Raw genomic sequence first — 25,567 nt, forward strand, 5'->3', positions numbered from 1 at the left:
TCTATTGGAAATAAACCCTACCTGGTCCAGGTGTATCAAATCCGAAATATATGGGGTAAGTCGATTAGCTATCATATTTGAATATAGACCAATATCAATATTCGTAAGCGAGATGGGACGATAATTGCTACAAAGAATAGCGTCTTTGCCAGGTTTCGGTAAAACTATAATATGTGCCTCTAATGACTGGGATGGAAAAAACTATGGTTGATGATATGGCATTATACATCAAAAAGAGAAATGGAATCAGAGAAAAACTTAAAAATCGAGAAGTAAAACCATCCTGGCCTGGACTCTTGTTAGGCTGAAGAAATTGCTCTTACAAATTCCTCAACCTGCAAGGGTTGTTCTAGATCGTATGTAACAGTCTGTGCGGTGTAGGAAGGCCAGTTTGTGTGATATTTTCCCTGATTTTTACCAGAAAGGTCATGATTTAAGGCCTCTAACAAAATATTAGAGACGTTCATAAAATTGAGAAACATCGAATTATCAGTAAAGGACTTTTTTGATATTTCAAAATATAACATGGTGTGACCCACAGGGGCCAACACAAAGGGATATAAATCAGAGAGTTTTCATAACACTTAGATACATTTCGGAGGTATATCTAAGATGGATACAGAGTAGATGATGATACACATATATCTTGCCACACAAGGGTACAAGTAATGAATAATCATGCAATATGGCTATACAATGCAATGCTTCATGCAATCCCAGGTCTTATAGAACCAGCACTAGATATTGGGAATAGCACTCAGAGCCACGCACTAGGGCTGAACGATATTCGATGTTCCCATCGACATCGTGCGGCGAGCCTGGGCGATAGTCACATTGCCGGAACGTGCGATGGAAGACCGTGTGGAAGGCAGAGAAGTTGGAACTCACAGTGAGTAGAAGTCTGCCCTGCAGCTAATTCTCCTGACTGAGCGGTGAGCAGCGCGCTGTGAGCAGCGGCACAGCGAACCAATCACCAGTGGCGGCTGGTGCGTTGGGGGCACCGCCCCCCCTATCCATGTGTCTGGCCCCCTAATCTACATGCGGGGCGCCGGACGCATGAAGTTCAATGAGTTTTTTTTTTTTCTGAATCACCTGATTAGAGCCAGAGGCTCTAATAGGCTTCAGAAAAGGGTGGACCCGGGGCGCAGAGCACTGTGTCCTAGCCCACCAATTTGTGTGACAATAGCGAATGAAAACGACTATGTCCCTGTCCTCAGGGCCGAGCCTGCGAAGTTGCTATCTTCGCCGGGATGTCTCAACTGCAGTACACCCGCCTGTTGCTAGCGTCCCCTTCAACTGACGGCACCCCCACTCAGGGTGGGAGGCTTCCTGTCACAGAGCGGTGCCCACGTTTTCGCTGGACTGGTGAGTACCATGATACCCCTCTGTCTCTGGCCATGCCTGTCGGGGTGTGTATGTGGGCCCTCTGTTTTATGGGGATGGCAGTTCGGTGTGGGTTCTGTGATGTCCCCCTCATGTCTGTAGGTACAGTCCCTGTGTGTCCCTTCCCGGTCCCTGCGGGGGCGCTGTGGCAGTTCCACCACTGTATGGGGGGTTGCGGGGGTCTCCTATGTCCCTGAGGTGCTTGTGCAACTATTTGGGGAACAGTACATGGTGTGTGGGGGCCGCTTTTGGCGCAAAACCGCACGGCCGCCATTTTAGGTGTGGGCAGGCTGTTTGGCCTCATAGTGAGGGCAGCAGCCATTTTCTACTATGCTTTTGGCGTCGATCGGGCGCCATATTTAGTGTGGGCAAATTGTCCTTGTGTGGACAGCGGCCATTTTCCCAGAGCTTTTCCCATAGACTTGTATTGGCAACCATTGTTTTGTGGCTCAGGACTGTTTCTGCCTCTAGGGGCGTGAGGTCACTTCCTCTTTCTTCTCTTCAGATCGTTCAGCAGCGTGGGGCAAGTATAGCACACTGTTGGGGGCTTTTACTGTATTTCCTGGCCTGCATTCCTGCTAGCATTCATTTTTTGCAGTTTTTCCTGTAGCACAGGACTTGCTCTCCATTTGCGGTGTGGACCGCGGGAATCGCTAATTTAAAGGGCCAGCTTCATTTAAATTGAGATTGCTATTATGGAGTCCCAGGATAGCAAATTCCCCCCGGATCTGTTGGAGGGTTCCGGTACTCCTGAATCCTCTGCTATAGTCTCACTTACTGCTGCACTTGCGACTTTAGCGTCAAAAGTGGATTTGTTGATGTCTGACCGAGCTTCTAAGAAAAGGCCTATGCCCTCTCAGTCTTCTGATTCAGAGCCAGATTTGGTTGCCATGGACAGCGTACCCCCTGAGGGGTCTCAGTCCTCTCAGTCGGATGTGGAGGAGGAGGATTCCTCCTCCGGATCAGCACGGGACCGCGCTGCAGTGTCCGCGCTTATTAGCTCTGTGAAAGACACTTTAAATTTGGATGATGAGCCCCACCTGTCCGGTAAGTGGTCTTCCTTTGGGACCAGCAAAGCCCAAAAGTCGGGTCAGGTTTTTCCTTGTCCCGAGGAGTTTCACGAAACCGTGAATGATCAATGGCGCCGTATAAAGCATAATTTTGTTACATAGTAGGTGAGGTTGAATAAAGACCATAGTCCATCCAGTTCAACCTGTGTAGGTGTGTGTGGCCGTAATCATCTCTCATACCCCTGAATGTTTTTCTCCTTGAGATGTACGTCTAAAAGTCTTTTGAAAGCCACCATACTTCCCACAGAAACCACCTCTTGTGGTAGAGAATTCCACAATCTTGTAGCCCTAACAGTAAAGAACCCCCCACATTGCCTGAGGTTAAAACGCTTCTCCTCCAATCGCATTGTATGCACCCGAGTCCTCATGTAATCCTTTCGACTGAATAGCTTTTTTTCTATGCTGAGATCACCATTGAGATATTTATAAATTGCTATCATGTCCCCTCTCAGGCGTCTCTTCTCCAGGGAGAATAAATCAAGCAATTGCAGATGCTCTTCATAATTAAGGTCCTCCAATCCCCTAATTAGTTTAGTTGCCCTTCTCTGGACTCTCTCCAGCTCCAACACATCCCTCCTGAGGACTGTGGTGCCAAAGAGATTTCAGTACCATTATCCCTTTGCGCATCCGGTGGATTCTCGCTGGACTGCGGCTCCTAAGGTGGACCGCACTGTGTCCAGGTTAAATAAGGCCACTTTAATGCCCGCGGAGGATTCTCCGGTGTTTAAAGCCCCGGCGGATAGGCGGGTGGAAACACTTTCCGCCACATCTATCTGGTAGCGGGTTCCTTGCTGAAACCCGTGTTCACTTCGGTAATAGTCTCTCAGGCTGTTGTGGAGTGGGCCAAGGCACTTAAGCGCACTCTAATTGCTGACTCCGCCTCTCCTGCTGCTCTGGAGATGGTGGATCAAATGGGCCAGGCTGTTTTTATACCTGTGTGACGTGGCCTTAGACGAGGCCCCTTTAGTCGCGTGACTTTCAGCACTTGCAATTCATCGCATCGTTTGGTTAAAAAGCTGGTCGGCCGACCAATCCTTCCAAGAAGACAGTGTCTTAAACATCCCTTATGCGGGGAGTCTTCTTTTTGGGGACTCTCTGGATGAACTAGTCAAAGGGATCACTGGGGGCAAGAGCACTCTGTTGCCCCAGGTGCCCAGGGAAAAATCATTCCGCGGCAAGCGGGGTCCCTCCTTTAAACCCAGGGGTCCTTTAGTGCCTTCAAGGCACAAGACAAGGGTAAGTCCTTCAAGGCCCCTAGTGGCCAGAAGAAGCCTTGGGCGGGCAAGTCAAAATCTGCCCACACTGGCACAGCGGCTCAGTCCGCCTCATCCTGAAGGGGCGCCCTCACCCGTTTCAGGGGTGGGGGGACGTCTGCGTTGTTTTCCCGAGCCTTTGCTGTCCAAGATTCAGGACAGGTGGGTTCATGAACTCACTCGTTCAGGGTACAAGATCGAGTTTCGATCTCGCCCCGAAGACAGATTCTTTCCCTCAAATCTTCATTTAACGCCCAATCGTTTCCAAGATCTCCATCGGGCGGTTCAGGATCTCCTCGCTCAAGGGGTGGTTGTCCCGGTTCCACAGCGGGACAGGTTTCTGGGTTTTTACTTCAATCTTTTCACAGTGCCCAGAAAGGAGGGCAAGGTGCGCCCGATTCTGGACTTAAAGTTTCTAAACCGCTTTGTGTGGGTTCAGAAGTTTGGATGCACTGCCCGCATCCGAAACACCAGTTGTGATATTCGAGGTGATAGCTCCCAGGGATCACGTGCACAAGCCAGGTAAACTTAAACAAGAAGTGGTTTATTTTCTTCCATAACAGAAATAAGGCTTCCAGCAGCAAACAGTTCAGAAAACAGGCATAACTTAAAAGTTCGCTAAACTTCAGCACAAATGGTAATTATAACACATTACCGGCTTTTGGCAGGGGTTTTTATCCCAGGTATGTAGTTCCAAGCAGCAGCTTGTCTCCAGCCACCATGCAGCACACAAACACACTTGTTTTAGCAGCTCAGTCTCCCAGGTGTATGTCCAGCTCCTACTCTCCACACCCACTGACACTACTTCCTGTCTTTAAGAGCTGGTCTCTCTGGGAGACGGCTTAACCCTTGCCTTTCTGTGATCCCATACTTCCCTTAAAGGACCCACAGCCCAAATATTGGTGCAATGTAACACCCATCCAGGACCCAACCTCTATGACCTCCACACAGCATATTGACTAACGAAGAAAAAAAATCTATGCTAGAATACGAGGAATGGACATGTGACAATAACAATGAATAACCTGTATAGTCCCTTTCTGTGTAATGAGTTTTCATCCATATATCCACTAAATTATATTGAGTGAGAAGCTTCTTAAGTTTTTGAATCTGAAATTTAGAAATGGAACTCCTACCTGAGGAAGTATCTAAAGAAGGATCTAGGACACAATTATAGTCTCCAGTCAATACAATCACTCCCTCCGCAAATTTCAGAAGATCTTGAATGTATTGAACACTCCTCGCAATTTGATCACTATTAGGGATACACATATTGGCGAAGGTATATGTTTTACCTTGCAGGGTCAATTTGAGAAAAAGATATCTCCCTGCAGGGCCTGAACGTGCATTTAATAATTGTTAAGTCACTGACCTGTGAAAGGCAAAACTGCAAGAATAAGCCTCAAAAATACCAGACCTAAGAATATGAATAATATGGCCTATACCTTCTCTATCAGAAGATAAATGATAGTAATACAGAGTGATCATACACATCACGTATTTTTTTTTAAACACATAAACCCTTTCTGGTCATACCTCCTACCACTCATACAGAGAAGAAAAAGGGGAAGGGAAGAGATGAAAAAAAAAAAAAAAAAACGCAAACACATAAAAACCCCCTATTCTCTTTCGTTCATTGACCGACACAGCTCCAGGATCTTCTTGACCATTGGGTTATGCTGCCCCCTACAGGAGTAGGACACTAGGCAGGAAAAAGCTTTACTACACCTATGGGGCAGTCCTAAGGGGTATACTACCAATTCCTGCTATGGGCATTCAGTTTTTTTCTGCCTAGTCAGGAGTAAGGACCTAGTTCCTTGCTGGGATCTCTGGCCCTAGCATTTTATTTTCCTTTTTTAAACTGATTTTTTTCTCTATTATTTTCTGTTCCTGTGAGAACTACAATCAACTGCTGGACTTGGTGACAGGCTGGATATTCTAGATCCTTACGGTCTCCCCAGTCTGGCCAGTGAGCGTGTGCAGACCTCCCGCTCCAGCCACGACATAGCCTCTCTGGACGGGGTCTTTCCTGTGAGTTAAACGTCTCGCGTCGTGAGGAAGCATACGACCTGGTCCAGGTCTGAGACGCAACATGCCTCCTGGCCCGTGGCACCCCTATTCCAATGGAGAGGAGGTGGTCTGCCTGGAGCAGTGCCCACCCAGTTCTATGATATGGTAATTCGTGTCTCCCCATTCCCTGGTGGCCTTTCATGGTGGACGTGGGCCGCTCCCTGGGACGGTCAGACCTATGGGTTCCTCTCCTTCCCACACAGCGTTTCCCCCCCATATGTCGGGGGTCCCCTGTAGACCACCCCACATCTAGCTTCCCCCTCCTATTCCCCCCTGAGGCGACCATACCTGTTCAGGTGCTTTTTGGGGGTGTCGAGCAGGCGGGGGGGGGGGGCATGCCGCTGGCTGCTGACTCCTGGACTTGCTTTTGCTCTCAGGTCGCCGCATGGGTACAGCATCCAGAACCTCTGCTCTGTGCTGACGTGAGTTATTGTGGATGCCCTAAGGGATCTCCCTCTCTCTGCTATAGCAGCGCTTCAGCTGTGCTGGGTCTTGTAGTGCCGCTAGCCCAGCGGCAGGGGGGTCACTAGCAGTGTTTTTTTTTTTCGAATTTGCCTGTGTGATTTCCGTTGTCAACATGAAGTCCCTGGAGCAAATTTTGCCCCTTGATCCCATCTTGGAGGCAGTTGGCCCTTCTGGGTCCCAGTTTACCCTGTCTGCAATAGCAGTGGCCCTGGAGTCATTAGTGTCCAAGGTTGATTTGGTCCTGCAAAACGAAACCAACAAAGTGTCCACCATCCTCACCTGCCTCCTCTGTCTCCTCAGATTCTGAGTCTGGTCTGGTCCACGCACCCTGAGTGCTCTGCTAGTGAGGATGATTCCTCTTCCAATGCAGCCTCGCATGAAAAAGCACTGGTGGAGGCACTGGTTGTATCAGTGCTGGAAAGATGCAGCTGCTCCAGAGGCGCCGGTCACCTTTTGGTACCCGACGCCCCTTCAAAAGCGGCAAAAGTTTTTCCTTTTCCTGCCTATTTTGACAAAATTATCACAAATCAGTGGGGTTTATCTAAATGCAATGTGTTGGTTCCTAAGTATTTCGCGAGAAGGTACCCTTTTGAAGAGTCCCAGTTTAAAAAAGTGGACGGTCCCACCTGTGGTGGATTCCCTGGTTTCCAGGCTGAACAAATCCACCCTGATTCCGGCGAAGGAGGCTCCGACTTTTAAAGACTCTTTTGATAGGAAGACGGAAACCTTGGTCCAGCACATGTTTACTATGGCTGGTTCAGTCCTTAGGCCAGCGTTCACCGTTGCCTTGGTTTCCCAGACCTTGACAGAATGGGCTAAGCGTTTGTGCCAGGATCTGGAGGGGCAACAGGTTCCCACTGCCTTTGCGGAGCTGGTGGACCAGTAGGTACAGGGGTTACAGTTTATCTGAGATGACGTGATGACTCCCTGGATGCGGCTCCCTTAGTTTCGAGGCTGTCTGTGACAGGAGTGGTCCTTCGGTGCAAGATATGGCTAAAATACTGGTCTACGGTCCAAGCTTCCAAGAAGGCTTTAGCGGATCTCCCTTTTGTGGTAGATTGCCTGTTTAGGTCTTCACTGGATGAAATCATTAAGGGAGTCATGGGTGTGAAGAGTACTCTCCTCCCACAGGCTTCCAGGGGCAAGAAATCCTGTCGCAGATGCGGTCCTTCTTTCCTCAGGTCATAGGCATTTTTTTTTCCCCTCAGGGTCTCAAGACAAAGGATCCATATCCGTTCGGAACGTCTCTGGAGGTTCCAAGAGGCACTGGCCTGGTAAGCCGAGAGCAGGTCCTTCCAGACCTGTGGACAAGTGCTCTTCTGCCTAAAGGGGTGCCCTCATCCGTATCTGGGGTGGGGGGACGTCTTCGCTTTTTTTGGGACCCGTGGACCTCTCTGATTCAAGGCAGGTGGGTCCACGAGCTGATTCAGTCCGGCTTTAAGATCGAATTTTGGTCTTATCCTCCAGAGAGGTTTTTTCTTCCAACTTGCATCTGTCCCCAGACCGCTTGCGTGGTATCTTCGGGGTGGTACGAGATTTTCTACTGCAAAGAGTGATTGTACCGGTTCCAAACTCGGAATGTTTTTGGGGGTTTTATTCAAACCTGTTTACAGTTCCCAGGAAGGAAGGCAAAGTTTGTCCAATCTTGGATCTCAAATCCCTGAACCGCTTTGTGCGGGTACAGAAGTTCCAGGTGGAGTCCATTCGTTCGGTAGTGGCATCATCAAGGGGATCTTCTAGCCTCTCTACTTGATATCAAGGACGCTTACCTCCATATTCCAATTTATGTCGGACATCAGCGTTTTCTCTGCTTTGCCTTGGGCGAGAAGCATTATCAGTTTGTGGCCTTAACTTTTTGGTCTCGCCGCCACTCCTCGGTTATTCACAAAAGTGTTTGCCCCAGTGTTAGCATTGTTGCGACAGCAGGGAATTGCGGTGGTGGGGTACATGGACGATCTTCTACAAACAGAGGCTCCGACTGCTCTAAAGGACAACCTGGACAATACTGTGCGGACTCTGACTTTTCAAAAGCCTGCTCTGGTTCCGTACACTAAGTTGGACTATCTGGGTCTGATTCTGGATTCTGCTTCAGCCAGGGTGTTTCTTCCAGGGAAAAAAAATCCAAAAGCTGCGTGATGCCATTCGACTTCTGTTGTCCAGCAGTCGGTCATCTCTCAGGACTTGCATGCAGGTGCTGGGCCTGATGGTGTCTACCTTCGAGGCGGTTCCACTTGCACAGTTCCATACAACACCTCTGCAGAGGGAGATTCTTGCCAAGTGGGACAATAATCCAAAGTCTCTGGACAATCTGATCCTGCTGGACCAAGGTGCAGGAGTATCCCTGATCTGGTGACTTCGCTCTCCGTCTCATCGACAGGGAAAAATCCTTCCTTCCCCTATACTGGATGGTGATCACTACGAATGCCAGCCTGTACGGGTGGGGAGGTGTTTCGAGCACACTGTGCTCAGTGGGTTTGAACTCTGGAGGAGTCCAGGCTGCCGATCAATGTAATGGAACTTTGGGCGATCAGACTCTGGACCTAGTGTGGTATATATCCCTGTGTCAGTGGCTGTCTTTCAGGCAGGCACCCTGTATCTCTCATAAGGAACCTAGGCTCCCAATTGATGGATGTGGGCAGCAGGCACATGCGCACTAGGCAAGTGGGTGTTGCCAGCTGATCCGTGCGCCTCATCACTGAGGGTACTCGGACCAGCGTGGTGTCTCTGCGTCAGGCACCAAGCCGCGCATGCACGGCATATATAGGAAGACGCCGAGAGCCTTCAAGGAGATGGGTATCATCTGCCTCTCGTGGCAAGCACAGGAAGGGGGGAGTAGTCACTTTGATACTGGAGAGGGGACTCGGATCTCAGGCCATAAAAGTATTGAGGAGACCTTTTTGTGACCTCTAAGTTGGATGTAAGTAGCAAGTGGGCCATCTTTTTCCCTGACTAATCAGTATTGAATATTAGACATTTTTTGCTCCTGTGTTTTATAGAGTAGTCTTGAGTTTGGATATGACATGTACCCCTCTCCCCTCTCAAGGTGAAACCAGAGAGGCATTTACTACTACCCTTCTCCTTCAGGTTGGGGACCCCATTAAATGCTTCACAAGATATCTAGTAATTATTGCCCTGTAAGTATAATTACACAATGGCCAGGTGCACATTGGAAAGGAGGTTTCTGTACAGGATATATCCCTCCTTAGAAATAAGCCTCTTCCGGGGAATCTTGGGAGATACATCTTTACAAAATGTATAGAGAGAAATAGCCGCACTCCAACTTGAAGGTAAAAAATACCTGGTTACGACTAAGCGGACGTTTATCCGTGAAACGCGTCAACTACTATGCGTCTCTGTCTATATTATGGATACACTTTGAATTTATTTTATCTTTTTGCATACGAATAAAACAGATTTTATATTTTTCACCTTCAAGTTGGAGTGCGGCTATTTCTCTCTATACATTATAGTTGCCTGGACTGCGGATCCTTGCTGCACCTTATTTTGATGGTTGGGATTACCTTATCGCTGGAGCGGTTCTTTTGCCCTTTCTGCAGATACATCTTTACAAGCCTTATATAAATATAAATATAAATATCTTTCCTTTCCCTAGTTGGGATATGTATAGCGGAAATATATCTCCTCCCTGAACAGATATTTATCTGTATTGGAAAGTGGAATGTGTGGGAGTTTACACAGGACCTGACAAGGCTCTTGTGCTGATCGTTTTAATGTAGGACAGACTGCTTGTCGGAAGGCAATTGGTATGTCAATGGTGCATTAAAACATGAATATAGTTTGTATTTGTATAATAATATATGGAGATATTGAAATGAAGGAATTGTAGCTTGCGTTTGGTTATTTATTACAGAGTGGTAAATAATCCCTGATGAAAGTATTTTCATTGTTTTCAAAACTCGTTGGATATTCCAGCTTGGAGCAGCAACCTCTGTGCAAGTAGGGTGCGAAAGATCTCTAACTAGCTGGAAATTACCACCTGTTTAAAGAAATAATTTATTTGAAGGATAGTTTGTCCTTAAAAGGGAATCACACATTACTTGTACTGATTTTTTCCTTTTTTTATAAATACTATGAATTATTTTACTCCTTGTTAAATAAATATTTACATTTTTAAGGAATTTTGGTTACATTTTGTACTGCTATATTACTATATTTCAATAGCCCTACGCAGCCCCATTAATATAGAGAAATCATGTTATGTACAGGCTCAATGACCACAGGAACCTGTATGCAGCGATCCAACCAGCAATAGAAATACATATCCACTCTGCATTGGGGAGGAGGGAGGGGCCTGTCTATGGCGCCAAACCGGTGTGCCGGCTGACGCTGTGAGAGGAGCTGCCCGGAGAGATGCAACTAAAGCCTCCCAGCCCGCCTGCGCCCATGCACTGCTGAACGACCCCCCCCCCCCCCACCACGGGAATGCACCCCTTCCTGCCTTCATCGACTCGACCGAGTAAGGAAGATCGGTAATCTGCGGTGATATCCCAGCGCAGCCGCTAGCAAAGCCAGACCCCGCTAGACGCGAGGAGAGGAGACTCCGCCAAGCACACGAGCCGAACAATGGACGTAGTTTGAAGGCGGACCCTAGCCGAGCACCCGGCAGAGGATCAACCACCCACACTTACACGCACCCAGCTCGCCGTACAATAGCTGACCAAGCCGACTAAGCCCTTACAGAGAGAGAGAGGGGACTGCTTCACGGAGACCGAAGGACGGAGGAAGTACGGCCAGCCAGGGAGTGGTGAGAGGGCGAAAGCCCGCTGTTTATCTCTGTTTCACTGAATGTGTAGTATCAATCATCACTCTGCCTCTGTTACATGTAGGTAGAACTACATAAAAGCTGTGAACTGTGAACTGTTAAGGAATTGTTAAGGGACACCACATATTGACCCTAGGAGAGACCTGGCTGCACCAAAAAGGAACTGAAGGGGAATCCTCCTACGGGTGGATAACAAGCTCAGACCCCCCTCTATCTACCCCAGGATAAATAGACTCTCACTACCAGTCCCCCCTCTAAGTGGCTTAGGAAAAGAGACCCGTATAGTGGAAGGCTAAACTAAAGCGCTGGGTGTGCAATTCCAGCCCCGGCAAGAAATTACCAAAGAAGTATCAGAGAAAGAATCATTATGATTGAGGATCTGTACAAAGGGTATAAAGGCTTGAAAAGAACATCTAAAATAAATACACACTAAGTATATACCTGTCCCACCTATTAAAAAAAAAAAAAAAAAAAAAAATCCAGCCGCGTACAAAATCCAGGACATCACCTGAAGTAAAGGGATAGGGGGAGGAAGAGAAAAGGGAGGAAGAGAGACCCTCTTAAACAATAACCTACAGGTCCACAGAGTCTCAATCATAGTATATGCCATAGAGGAATCTTGTCTTTTTTTTTTCTCCTTTTTTTTTTTTGTGAAATGGTACTTTTCTCCCCAAACCCTCAGACTACATGCATAAAATACTAAAGATACTCATACGGCCTCTAGTCATTGAGGCGTAGGAGAGTTCCATATATTATTGGGCTAACACACAGGAGAGGCTTGGCAACATTAAAAAGGAAACCCCAGTGAAAAAACATTAACCTGTAGTCTAAAAATAAGGGACAACTTACACCCCAAGAAAATTACCTTTCCTAGATTAAGCCACACTGTAGGAGGAAAGGAAGAAATCCTACCAGCAGAAGTGTATACCAAAACACAGGGGCTTATGATACCTTTCAGGGTATACAGGAACAAGGAAACCGATAAATCGAAACCCCCCAAAAGGGTGGAAGGACTGACCAAGATAATATATCTAGAAATAAGTCTATACCCCACGCTGCCACTAAATATACACCAGTATATAAAGAACAAGCCTTGTTCGCAAGTAGATTCCATTGGATTTTCTTAACTTGGAACCTCACCTTAGCTACACCTCTTGGTATTTTTTTTTTTTTGGGTTCCAGAAGACTAGAGAGCGGTTAGAAGCCGGCCCTCGCTTTCTAAAGCCTTTTGAAAGGTGCTTACAGATATAATTGGTGTACCTTACCGATATTTGTGGCAAGAAAGGAGAAGGGAGACCGAGAACAAAAAATGAAGAATAAACCAACAAAAGAAGTACCAGGGAAACCCTCAAAAAGCACAGCAAGTCCAGGTTCAATTAAAATGTACATGACACCAGAAGGAAAAGGACAAAGTCTACCGCCAGAGAGACAACCAGTAGTAAGATCAAAACAGAATACAGAGACAAATAAGAAAAGTAAAAGCCAAAAAAATAGGGGTGCAAGCGGAGAAGAAAGTCTAGAAGTATCAAGAGAAAGTATACAAAACCTAGGGGATGAAGATATGAGTAGGGAAGAGGAACTGAATGGAAAAGAACTCCCCCCATCAAAATCAGAGATGAGAGAAATGTTCGCCAGTCTTGAGAAATCTATCAAAACTGAAATGGCTACCCTCTATAGGGAAATGGGACATGTCCTGGTGAGGGTAGAGGAAACGGAAGACAAAATAGTCCATCATGGGAAAAAATTGAAAAATTTAAAGGAACAAATGAAGAAAATGCAAATCGATCAGAGAAATATGGTATATAAAATGGAGGACCAGGAAAACAGACACAGAAGAAAGAACTTACGAATTAGAGGAATACCGGAGAAGAAACCAGCAGAAAATTTAGGAGAGATCCTAGAGAACATATTTAACCCCCTCCTGGGAAAAGCGATCACAGAAAAAAATTGAAGTTGAGAGAATACACAGAATACGAAGACCAGCTAATATATCAAAAGAGAAAACAAGAGATGTGATTGTGAGGTTCCATAAATACGAGACAAGAGCCCAAATCTGGGAGAAAATGAGAGAGAGATCAGCATTAAAATATGAGGGTGAAGATCTACAGATTTTCCCGGATCTGTCGCAAGAGACGATTAATAGGAAACGTGTTCTGAGACCAATAGTAGAGGAATTAAAAAAACTAAACATACAATATTTCTGGAGCCACCCAGCCGGCCTGGGCGTACGGCGTGAAGGAAGGACTATATTACTCAGATTCCCTGAAGATACCCAAGCTTTTTGTGAAGCCTTAAAAATACCACCGATAGAGATACCGGGTTGGACAGACCAAAGACCCTCAGAAGAAGAAACAGATGAAGAAGACTGGACTCAGAGAAAAACGAAGAAGAAAGAAGAAATTACTAAAAAATGAAAAGAGACGATGGGGGAGGGGGGGGGGTGTCCTGGGGAGGGGGGAGATTGGCGGGGGGCGGGGGAAGGGGGGGGAAGAGCAAACAAGGCAAAAAATTGAAAAAAAAAAGTGGGCAGCCTCACAGCAGTCAGCAAGCCTTCACCATCTTGGCCTAGGACTAGGCAGGATGGACGGAAAGGGCGAGCATGGCCAGAGCCCTACCTCGGCAAATAGTCGATGGTAAGGGGAGAAGGAGACGTCGACAATCCTGGTCAAGGGCAGGGGGAAGGCCAGGCCCTCACAGGGACAGGGAGGGAGGGGGAGGGAAGGGGAGGCAGGGCGGAGGGAGGTTGGGGAAGGGAAGAAGAGCGGGAGGAATAGTTAGAGAAAAAACCCCTATAAACTTGACTAACTCTGACAAGAAAGAGGAAAGTGAGAAAGGATGGAGGAAAAAGAAGGGGAAAAAAAGAGAAGGAGAAAGAGAGTGAAAAACCTAATCCTATAAGATATAAACCGACCCAAAGGAGTAAGATCCCTCAGGAATACAGGAGTATACCAAAGCCCAGACGGGAGAGACGGGAAACTATAAAAATGAGAAATGGCAGTAATTAAAATACTATCATATAATGTACGAGGCTTGAACGCACCAGACAAAAGAAAACAAATCCTAAAAGAAATCATTTACTTGGGGGCAGACCTAGTCTTTCTACAAGAGACCCACATCTCCCACGCGTCTAATATCAGGCTTTATTCACAGGATCACCCGACCTGGTACTACGTGGACTCCAGGGGAGTAAATCTAGGGGAATAGCTATTGGCATCGCCAGAGGACTCAGATTTGCACTTGAGGAGAGATGCGTAGATCCAGAGGGAAGATACCTCTTTCTAAGAGGGAAAATAGGAGAGGAGGAAATTACCCTAGCAAATATATATAGCCCAAATGTAAGACAAATAGATTTTCTGAGTAAGGTAATGGAGAAATTAACGACGTTTAAAAAAGGGGGAGTGATCGTAGCAGGAGACCTAAATCTATGCCTCGACCCAAAAATAGATACCACCTCAAAAGTGATAGGCATCAACAAAAACCAGAAAAATAGAATAAAAGAAAAACTATTAAAAAACCAATTAGTCGATGTCTGGAGAATGCTACACCCAAAAAGCAGAGACTATACATGCTTCTCGAGTATATACGGAACTTACTCGAGATTAGATTACATACTAATAGAACATAGATGGATAGAGAGGGTAACCGAGGCAGAGATTGGGACAAGGACCTGGTCCGACCACACCCCCATTACTGTAAAAATAAGGATAGACAGGGAAACACCGAAAAGGGACATGTGGAGAATTAATGAAGAGATGTTAATTTATAAAAAATGGGGAAAAGAAATAGAGAAAGAGCTGGAACTCTACTTCCAAGTAAATGATGACAACGTTACGCCAAAAAATATGGTCTGGGTAGCCCATAAAGCATATATGAGGGGGATAATGATATCAAAAGGGGCACAAAGGAAAAAAAGAAAAATGAATAAGGATAAACTTCATACGGAATTGTACCACCTCGAGCAAAAACATAAAAAAACACAAGACATATCTACACATAATATGTTAGAAAAAAAAAGAGAAGAATGGAAAGACCTCTTAGACCAAGAAGTTAGACAGGAAATGAAAAGATATACAAAAGAAATCTATAAGGAAAGTAATAAAGTGGGAAAAAACCTGGCAAGAACCTTAAAAAAGAGGAAAGCGAGGAATTTTATAGATAGAATAAAAAATAAAAACGGGGACATAATCCAAACAACAACAGAAATCGCTAAGGAATTTCAAATATACTATGCAAATCTTTATTCAGTAAAGAAAGAGAGGATATACAGGTTGTGGAGCCGGACAGGAGCGAGAAAATTACAGAATATATCAGAAAGGCAAAACTGACAAGGGTAGAGGAAGATAAATTAATAGCCCTAGAGAAACCAATCTCAGAACAGGAAATAGAGAAGGCTATTAAAGATACTAAATCAGGCAAAAGTCCAGGCCCTGATGGGTTTACAATAAACTACTATAAAAGATATAAGGAAAGATTAATACCAAAATTAAAAGACTATATGAATGGAATAGGTACTCAATACGAGATGAGTAAAGACGCCCTGTCCGCCTCCATAACTGTTATCCATAAAGAGGAGAAAGATCCGCTACTTTGTTCAAGCTACAGGCCTATATCACTCCTTAACACGGACACCAAGCTATTCACAAAAATACTAGCTACCAGGATAAAGAGTCTGATGAAGGAATGGATACATAGAGACCAAGTGGGGTTCATACCAGGTCGGCAGGGCCGAGATAACGGAATAAAAACCAATTCTCCTAATTAATCAAATGTTAAAAAAAAAGACCAGCAAGTATAATAATGTCATTAGACGCAGAAAAAGCATTTGATAGGGTGAATTGGGAATTTATGTTCAAAACCATAGAATAGCTAGGGCTTGGCCCTACAATGCTATCCAGGATTAAATCCCTATATAACCAGCCCACTGCCAGAGTTAAGATCAACGGTACTATGTCAGAACCCTTCGAGATGTTTAATGGAACCAGACAGGGATGTCCATTATCCCCAATGTTGTTTGTGTTATCACTGGAACCATTACTAGCAACCATCAGGAGAAATGTGAATATCGGGGGTGTAAGGCTAGGAGAGAACGAGTATAAGGTATCCGCTTTCGCGGACGATATCTTATTATATATAACCAATCCCACGATTACACTGCCAAATATAATAAAAGATATGAAATATTATGGCAAGCTTTCCAACTTAAAAATCAATCAAAAAAAATCAGAGATACTAAGTATAAATATTGATAAGCAAGAAGAAGAGAGGTTAAAAAACGAATTCAATTTTAAATGGCGCAAAGACGAAATAAATTACTTGGGGATTAAGTTAACAGCATCCCCTGAGAAATTATATAAAGTAAACTTCCTCCAATTATTAAATAATACGAGAGCAGAGCTGAACAAACTATCCCCAAGAATATTCTCTTGGATAGGAAGAATAAATACAATAAAAATGATAATCCTACCTAAAATACTTTACATATTCCAAATGATCCCTATCCCAATCCCACAAATATTTTTTAAAACACTAAAAAGGTTGATAACCCAGTTTATATGGAAGCACAAAAAACCAAGGATTAGCTACACGACACTAAGTAGAGAGAAAGGACATGGAGGGCTAGCACTACCAGATTTTAAAAAATATTATTTTGCATCAATAATTACACGGGTGATAGAGTGGGGTAAACAAAAAGACGAAAAAGACTGGGTAAGAATAGAATGCAAGCTTAGTTCGGCACATCTAGCAAAAATTTATTTGGATACCCCCGAAGTTTGGAGAATTAAATAGCAACACAGACATAACCACACGACATGCCCTAAAAATATGGGACACGATTCACTTAAAAGAGAACTGGAAACACAATTCACCTCTGATTCCGCTCCAAAGTACTACATTTTTCACACCTGGGGAAGGTAGGGAACTAGGTAGATGGATAGATGATAGGGACGCCCGGCTAGGGGAAATAATAGATCAAGGGAGACTTTTACCTTTTGTGGAATTAAAACAAAAAAAAAGGAATGGAGAATAAATGAGTGGAAATACATACAACTGAGGCACTTCGTTGCTACTCTGCCCCAACCACTAAGAGACGCGAAGGATGTAAGACCCTTTGAACAGATGTGTGTGTCGGACAGAGTGGCAAACAGTGTCTCAAATGTTTATAAGATATTGCTTAAAATAACAAAGGAGATGGGTCCCTCATTAAAAGAGAAATGGGAGAAAGATCTAGGACCATGTAGTAAGGATATTCTATGGGAGAGAAGTTTACAGCTTGTACATAAATCAGCAATTGACACAATTACTGAAGAAATGAACTACAAATTGCTTGCAAGGTGGTACAATACCCCCGATAAATTGGGAAATTTCCAGAAGGAGAATTCAAGAGACTGCTGGAGAGGTTGCCAGATGATTGGGTCAATATCCCATATCTGGTGGGAATGTCCAAAAATTAAAATATTCTGGAAAGAAATTTTATCCTTGATAAAAAAAATTACAAAAAAATATGTGCCAGATGATCCATGGACCTGCTTGTTCCATGGAATGCAGATGTCAGTGAAGCAATATAGAAAAACACTCCTGCTCCACCTACTAAATGCAGCCAAAAGTCTTATCCCCTTAAAATGGCAAAAGGAGGAGCCACCAACAAGTAAAGATTGGGTGACTAGAGTAGACAAAACAAGAAAACTGGAAGCCTTAAAGAACTGGGGAGAGGAGGATCAGGAGAGTGAGATAGAAATTTGGGTTGAGTGGCAAAACTTTAAGGAAACAGAGGAGTGTAAGGAAATAATAGGAGAAGGTATGATAGTAACGTAAGGGAAGTAAGGGGGAAAAGAGGAGGTTTACAAGGGTTATAGGGGCAAAATGTTTTAAAGTGTATTGGAATTGGACTTTCCTCCAGAGAATGGAGTGTTGAAATGTTTTCTTCCTTTAAATTGTAATCTTTGAAAAATTTAATAAAGAAATATAAAAAAAAAAAAAAAAAAAAAAAAGAAATGCATATCCTCTAGCACTACAATTAGCACTGTGGCCAAACACCACGCAAATACAGGCTTACGTTTTACCACAGTTCTTTGTTCAGACATCACATAGGGTCACCCACCACGTTCTGCACTGAAATATGTGCTCATTTACGACACAACCCTCTACACCCTAGGTTATTCTTTACAAATGTCTGACACACATCAGCCCCCTGTTGCAGCATCTGACCCAGTGACCTGCTAACAATTTGCCAAGTTGCAGTCCAATCACTGGGAGAGAGACCAAAAATATGCCTCCCCCTGCATACAGCAGACCAGTGTCATTATCCCCACCCGATTCATTGATCTAAAGCTGCATATGGTGACCTGTCAAAGGTTTTGTATGTAGACAGGGCCATATTTTGGAGAAAAAAATCAAAAAACAATCTTGCATAAATTAGTGATTCTGGGATATGCCCCCTTACTCCAAATCTAAGGGTATTGCCAATCATTTATTAAATAATATCAGATATTTAGCATATCAATAACAGGGGGTAATCTGTAAGTACACTCTGCAAAATTTTCTACTAGCTGTTTCCGAGACCAGGTTTTATTCTTTGGTTTGTTAGAGTTTAAGCAAAAGGGCAAAGAGGGCCCTTCTCAGCGAGTGCCAACCAATTGCAAACCTCAGTAGGTGAAGCTCCCAAGAAGCCGAAGCGGGCTGGAAGGTGAAGTCTAAATTATGTCCTTTCCTTGGGTATTACAATATGAAAGGGATGACCCCACGTATAATGCGCTCCGTGTTCTCTTAAAAGATCAAGTAAAGGTTTCAACATCCTCCGCATAACAAGAGTAGCTTTTGAAAGATGAGGAAGAAGGAGTATTCGTGCACCCTCAAACTCTACTGCAGCGGAATGCCATGCTCTTTGCATTATATCCTCTTAAATCAGAAAAAAATGGACCGTGCTAATCACATCTTGTGGGCAGGAAGAATAGGCTTCGCTCTGGGGACCTGCCAACCTATGTACCCAATCTAATTTTAGAGGATTAGTTGGTGGCTTCTTAAGGACTTTATTCAATATTGCGGTAACGGTGACCCACAAATCTGGTCCATTGGTTGTTTCTAAGAGTCCACGAATACGGATATTATTTCTTCTAGAGCGGTTTTCTCCATCACCATTTTCAGCCAGATATTGGTAAGGGCTCGTCTGTATGACATCTGTGTGTTTTCCACCTCATCCATACAAGTAGATAATTGTGTAGATGGTAAAGAGATTCTCCATAGTGGCTGCCATTTTAGACACTTGTTGTTTTACAGCATCTACCTCTGTCTTCAGTGCCTCTTTAATCTCTTGAGCCTACATGCTCATATCTGCCTTTTGTAGGGAGGGATTGAAGCAAAGCATGTAGCTAAGGCATCGTGACTGACATTACATCTCCTACTTGCGAATGCACAGAATTTAAACCCTGAAACAGCAAAAAAAATGACACACTCTTTTTCGTGATTTACGGTATAATTTGAATAAATATAGATTAAGAAAAGAAGAAAACTTAAAGCGGAATTCCACCCTCAGAATCATTTTTTAAACAAAAATAGCCCATTAAGATTAATACATCTCGCTTGACAAAGCCGCTATTTGCATATTTATGAGTTGAACAGTGTAGTTGTTTAGTGAAAATCTTACTTTTAAAATTGCTGCCTGTGCGTTGTCATCTTTACTAAGGGCATCTGAAGCCGCAGTGTAGGACTTCGTGACCTTCTTCCTGCTTTCTGTTCATTCTGGCTACCCAGAATGCAGCAGGCAATCCCGCACATGGGCAGTACTATGCTTTAGGCATAGTACAGGTTGCTATAGAGACGTCGGCTGAGGAGGAAGTTGCCGCCCTCTATATTCCTTCCCCACCTCCCGGAAGACACAAGTGCAGGAGACAGAGAGAAAGAGTCAGACATAGAGACACACACACAATGCAAACTATTTTTTTTGTAAGGAAATACAGTTTTTCTTTATTCATCCGCTCTTCCGGGTCCGGCCGCCTATAGGTGATTACGTCACTCGGCGATTCGCAAGGGCTCCTGGGATAGCAGTGTCATGTATCCCAGCAGCCCTTGCGAATCGCCTAATGACAAAATTTTGCATTATTTCCAGACAGGTGTCCTGTGGAATAATGCATGCGCGGGACGGAACGGATTATTCTTATGTGAGATTCATAGTGAGAAATGGCGGGAATATTATCTGATTACAGAACACACAGCTCTTATCGGGGCACATTAAAGGGGCACTCTCACCGCACGGGGACACGATGTAAAGGAGAACTCTCATGGGGACACGGATGTAATATATAAAGGGGAACTCTGACTGGAACGTTAAAGGGGAACTCTGACTGGAACGTTAAAGGGGAACTCTGACCGGAATAATAAAGGGGAGCTCTGACCGGAATAATAAAGGGGAGCTCTGACCGGAATAATAAAGGGGAACTCTGACCGGAAAAAATAAAGGGGAACTCTGACCGGAAAAAATAAAGGGGAACTCTGACCGGAATATTAAAGGGGAACTCTGACCGGAATATTAAAGGGGAACTCTGACCGGAATATTAAAGGGGAACTCTAACCGGAATATTAAAGGGAAACTCTGACCTCAATATTAAAGGGGAACTCTGACCAGAATATTAAAGGGGAACTCTGACCGGAAAAAATAAAGGGGAACTCTGACCGGGACACTGGATGTAAAGGGGCACTCTGACGGGGACACCGATGTAAAGGAGGACTCTGATGGGGACGCACTAGATGTAAAGGAGCACTCTGATGGGGACACGGATGTGTCCCCATCAGAGTCCTCCTTTACATCTGTGTCCCTGTCAGAGTGCCCCTTTACATCAGTGTCCCGCTCAGAGTTCCCCTTTATTATTGCAGTCAGAGTTCCCCTTTATTTTTTCCAGCCAGAGTTCCCCTTTATTTTTTCCAGCCAGAGTTCCCCTTTATTTTTTCCAGCCAGAGTTCCCCTTTATTTTTTCCAGCCAGAGTTCCCCTTTAATATTATAGTCAGAGTTCCCCCTTTAATGTTCCAGACAGCGTTCCCCTTTAATGTTCCAGACAGCGTTCCCCTTTAATGTTCCAGTCAGCGTTCCCCTTTAATGTTCCAGTCAGAGTTCCCCTTTAATATTCATATATTACATCGTTTCCCTGTGAGAGTTCTCTTTTACATCAGTGTCCCCGTGCGGTGAGAGTGCCCCTTTAATGTGCCCCGAGCTGTGTGACTGTTCTGTAATCCCATAATACTCCTGCCAATTGTCACTATGAATCTCACATAAGAAGAAGCCGTACAGTGATAGTGCAGAGAGCGAGGCAGAATCTGACATTAGATTCTGTCCCCTCTGCTCTCTGTCTATCGTTGAATAATGCATCTGACAAACTGCCCCACCTTGCCTCCGCCCCGCCTCCTCTGTGAGCTCTACGGGATGTAATGCTTTCAGTCACTGAGAGGAGGTGGGGCGGAGGCAGTTGGCTGTGTTTGTAGTGAAGTCACGGACCTTTATCCGTTTGGCTGATGTGCTTTAGCTATACGCATTAGTCACTGCTCATCTTTTCAGACAGACTAATATGCTTATATTCAAATGCAATGAAAACATACAAGGTTTGCTAAACAGTACGAGAATGGGTTAAATCATGATTGAACATTCCATATTGGAGCCAGTACTTCTGAAAAGACAGACTTTGCCATATTATTATCCATTTATTTTGTACAGAAAAATTATATATAATCCGCCCCGCCCCGCCTCCTCTCAGTGAGCTCTACGGGATGTAATGCTTTTAGTCACTGAGAGGAGGCGGGACGGAGCACGGACTGAATGCAATACATCCCTGAGAACTGGAAATCGCACGAGATTTCATCACTAGGCGAATTGCAAGGGCTGCTGGGATACATGTCCCAGGAGCCCTTGCGAATCGCCGAGTGACGTAATCGCCGAAAGCAGCAGGACCCGGAAGTGCAGATTAATAAAGAAGATAAAAGGCATTTCCTTAAAGAAAAAAAAAATAATTGTTTACATTGCCAAAAGCATATTTGAAGGGGATTACATACATCTCAACTTGTAAAAATGGGTGGAACTCCACTTTAATTTTTGGTTGAAGAAAAAAAAAAAAATCTCAAGGCTGGGTAGGAAGTGTGGAACAGCACTAGTCCATTACATGCTTTGCATTTGCTATATCGCAGCCAATTGTTGTTTTTCTTTGACCAACTTGATGTTGTTTTGTTTTCCAATTTAGTTTTTCCTCGGGTGTTCTCTTCAAGTTTTATTCAACATGAGGTTGTGGCACAATACAGTCACCTGTTCACAGTCCGAGGCCTAGATCAAGGTTTGATGCCATACATGATCCTTGCCCACTTGGACGTTGTTCCAGCCCCAGATGAGGGCTGGAAGTTTCCACCATTCTCTGGAGAGGAGCACAACGGATATATTTATGGAAGAGGAGCATTGGATGACAAAAGCTGTGTGATTGTGAGTGAAAAAAAAGTATAATATGTATAATAATAATAAGTATAATATGATTGTTATTATTAGAATATAGAGATAGTCTTGCGGTTCGCCCGGTGGTCGGTTCGCGGCGAATTTAGCTTGTTCGCAAATTCGCGAAAATACCTTTTTATTTTACTTTTGCCGATGTTCGGGGCGGCCATATTAGTTTACATTGGGGAGAACTTTGGTGGAACGGGACAGCCAATTAAAACATTTCAGCACATGGACATGCCCCCTACCTTATAAATAGACCAGAGCAGGCGGCCATTTCACATTCTGCTTTTTGTCAGCGTAGGGAAAGGTCTGCTGTGTTCATGAGGGAGAGATTGCCAGACACAAATAGCTCTGTTAAGATTCACAAAAGTCCTTTTCAGGGCTGGCATTTCGGTATAGGTCTACTACAGTCTCTTTTGAATTTAGGGACAGGTATCCAGTCTGTGCTTTAGGGACAGCTAGAGATCGGCAGTGACACAAATTGCTCTGTTAATGTCCACAAAAGTCATTTAAAGGGCTGGTATTTATTTGGTATAGGTGTACAGTTTCTGTTGAGTTTAGGGACAGGTATCCAGTGTGCTCTAGGGACAGATCGGCAGTGACACAAATCGCTCTGTTAATGTCCACAAAAGTCATTTAAAGGGCTGCAATTTTTTTGGTATTGGTGTGCAGTTTCTATTCAGTTTAGGGACAGGTATTCAGTGTGCTCTAGGGCAGCCTTTCTCAACCGGTGTGCCCTGGCACACTAGTGTGCCGCCAGAGGTCCTCAGGTGTGCCACGGGATCATGGTAGAGAAGGGTTGTCAGATGAGCCCGATCTCCCGATCCCCTGCAGAACTGTACATCGGCACTGTATGGGAGCTCCGTCAGCCTCAGGAAAGTGAAAGTAAAGGGAGGGGGAGTGTGCTGTGCTCTCTGCTTCCCCCTACAGTGCAGTACCCGGCTGTGTGAGGAAAGGTATTGTACTAGAATTACTGTATTATTGTACTAGTATTGTACTAGAACTTTTAAAGTTTGTGTGTGTGTGTGTGTGTGTGTGTGTGTATCTATACGCGTGTGTGTGTCTGTGTTTGTACATGTGTTTGTATGTGTCTATATGTGTGCATGTATTCATGTGTATGCATGCGTGTGTGTGTGTGTGTACATGTGTCTGTATGTGTTTATGTGTGTATGTGTCTATATATGTGCATGTATGCGTGTGTGTGTGTTTGTACATGTGTTTGTATGTGTGCATGTATACATGTGTATGCGTGTGTGTGTGTTTGTACATGTGTTTGTATGTGTGCATGTCTGTGTGTGTTCATGTATACATGTTTATGCATGTGTGTGCATTTGTATGTATGTGTGTGTTTGTATGTGTGTGTGTGCATATGTCTGTATGTCTGCATGTATACATGCGTATGCATGCATGTGTGTTTGTACATTTTTTTTGTGTGTGTGTATATATATATAATATAATGTATGTATGTTACTTTTAATCCTGACCCCCATTCCTATACTGTCAGAACTGCTTTTTAGGGCTTATTTCTGATAGCAGCAAAGGCTGCTGCTCCTTTGAAAATCAATCCTTGCTTGGATCACTTTTCAGAGGCATTTGGCAGGCGGCAAAGAGGCAATATGTTGCTTCTCCCCTCCTGTTTTAAGTCCGGAAATTCAGCACCACGTCATCTGTGAAATAAGGGGGCGTGGCCTCCCAGTGACTTTACCGGGAGGCCACGCCCACAATGGCTATATAACAAGCTGCAGAGACCGGAGACCGGCATAATCACCGGAGACATCGTCGGAGGAGGACCGGAGGAAGAAGAAGAAGACCAGAGGAGGCAAAAGAGCAGAAGATTGGACAGCAGAAGAGCGGACAGCAAAAGAGCAGAAGACCGGAGAGGGAGAAGACCAGAGCAGGAGAAGACCGGATGAAGATTTTTAATAAACTTTCCAAAACGTCTCCTGTCATTATTTACATACACTGCCTTTTATGGGGTGAATGGGTAGGGGTACAGTGTACCCCTACCCATTCACATAGGGAGGGGGTCCAGGATCTGGGGGGCCCCCTTGTTAAAGGGGACTTCCACATTCCGATGAGCCCCCTGCCCGCAGACCCCCACAACCACCGGCCAGGGTTGTGGGGATGAGGCCCTTGTCCTCATCAACATGGGGACAAGGTGCTTTGGGGTGGTTGGTGCAGAGCTCCCCCTGCCCCAAAGCACCAACACCCCCCCCATGTTGAGGGCATGTGGCCTGGTATGGTACAGGGGGGGTGGGGCCGCTCGCTCGTCCCTTCCCCCTTCCTGCCCTACCGGGCTGCGTGCTCGGATAAGGGTCTGGTATGGATTTTGGGAGGGACCCCACGCCGTTTTTTCGGCATGGGGCTACCCTCAAATTCCATACCGGACCCGCAGGGCCTGGTTTGGAACCTGGGGGGGACCCCCACGCCGTTTTTTCTCATCTTTGGCGTGGAGTTCCCCCTTAAGATTCTCACAGTGCGAGTCGCGGTGCGACTTCCATTCAAATCAATAGGCTCCCATGGGGAACCATTGATTTTGAATGGAAGAAAAAAATGTATAACGTGGCTGAACGTATGTTCATCACGTTCAGTCACGTTTGGTCATGTTTGGCCTCGTTTCTGCGTTTCAAACGCCGGGAAACACATGTTCGAACGCAAATAATTGCGTTCCAAAAAACGTCCCTGAACTCAACTGCCTGCAAATGACTGTAAACGACCCTGTGTACATGGACAGATAAGATAAAATGTAGATGGGTTCAGGGGCTTCTAAAAAAAACGCCCAACTGCTCCTAAATGGCCATTTACAACTAGTGATGTCGCAAACATAAAATCTAATGTTCGCGAACGGCGAACACGAACATCTGCAAATGTTCGCGAACCGGGCGAACCGCCATAGACTTCAATAGGCAGGCGAATTTTAAAACCCACAGGGACGCTTTCTGGCCACAATAGTGACCTGGACTGTGGCATCCCGGAGGGGGATCCATGGCAAAACTCCCATGGAAAATTACGTAGTTGACGCAGTTGGGTTTTAATCCATAAAGGGCATAAATCACCTAACATTCCTAAATTGTTTGG

General features: G+C 44.9%; 1 protein-coding gene across 1 annotated transcript in view; it reads left to right on the forward strand.

The window, feature by feature from the left end:
• The window catches only part of PM20D1 (peptidase M20 domain containing 1), a gene marked incomplete at its 5' end in the record, with an annotated part of 305,608 nt that overhangs the window by 46,108 nt on the left and 233,933 nt on the right, over window positions 1-25,567 (forward strand). Inside the window, one exon of the mRNA XM_082244535.1 lies at window positions 22,245-22,477. Coding sequence (XP_082100661.1) covers window positions 22,245-22,477 — 233 coding nt within the window. The remainder of the gene's footprint in view (window positions 1-22,244; window positions 22,478-25,567) is intronic.

Source organism: Pelophylax lessonae (genome assembly GCF_965119305.1).
Source record: "Pelophylax lessonae genome assembly, chromosome: 2".
In the NCBI taxonomy this organism is placed as follows: Eukaryota; Metazoa; Chordata; class Amphibia; order Anura; family Ranidae; genus Pelophylax; species Pelophylax lessonae.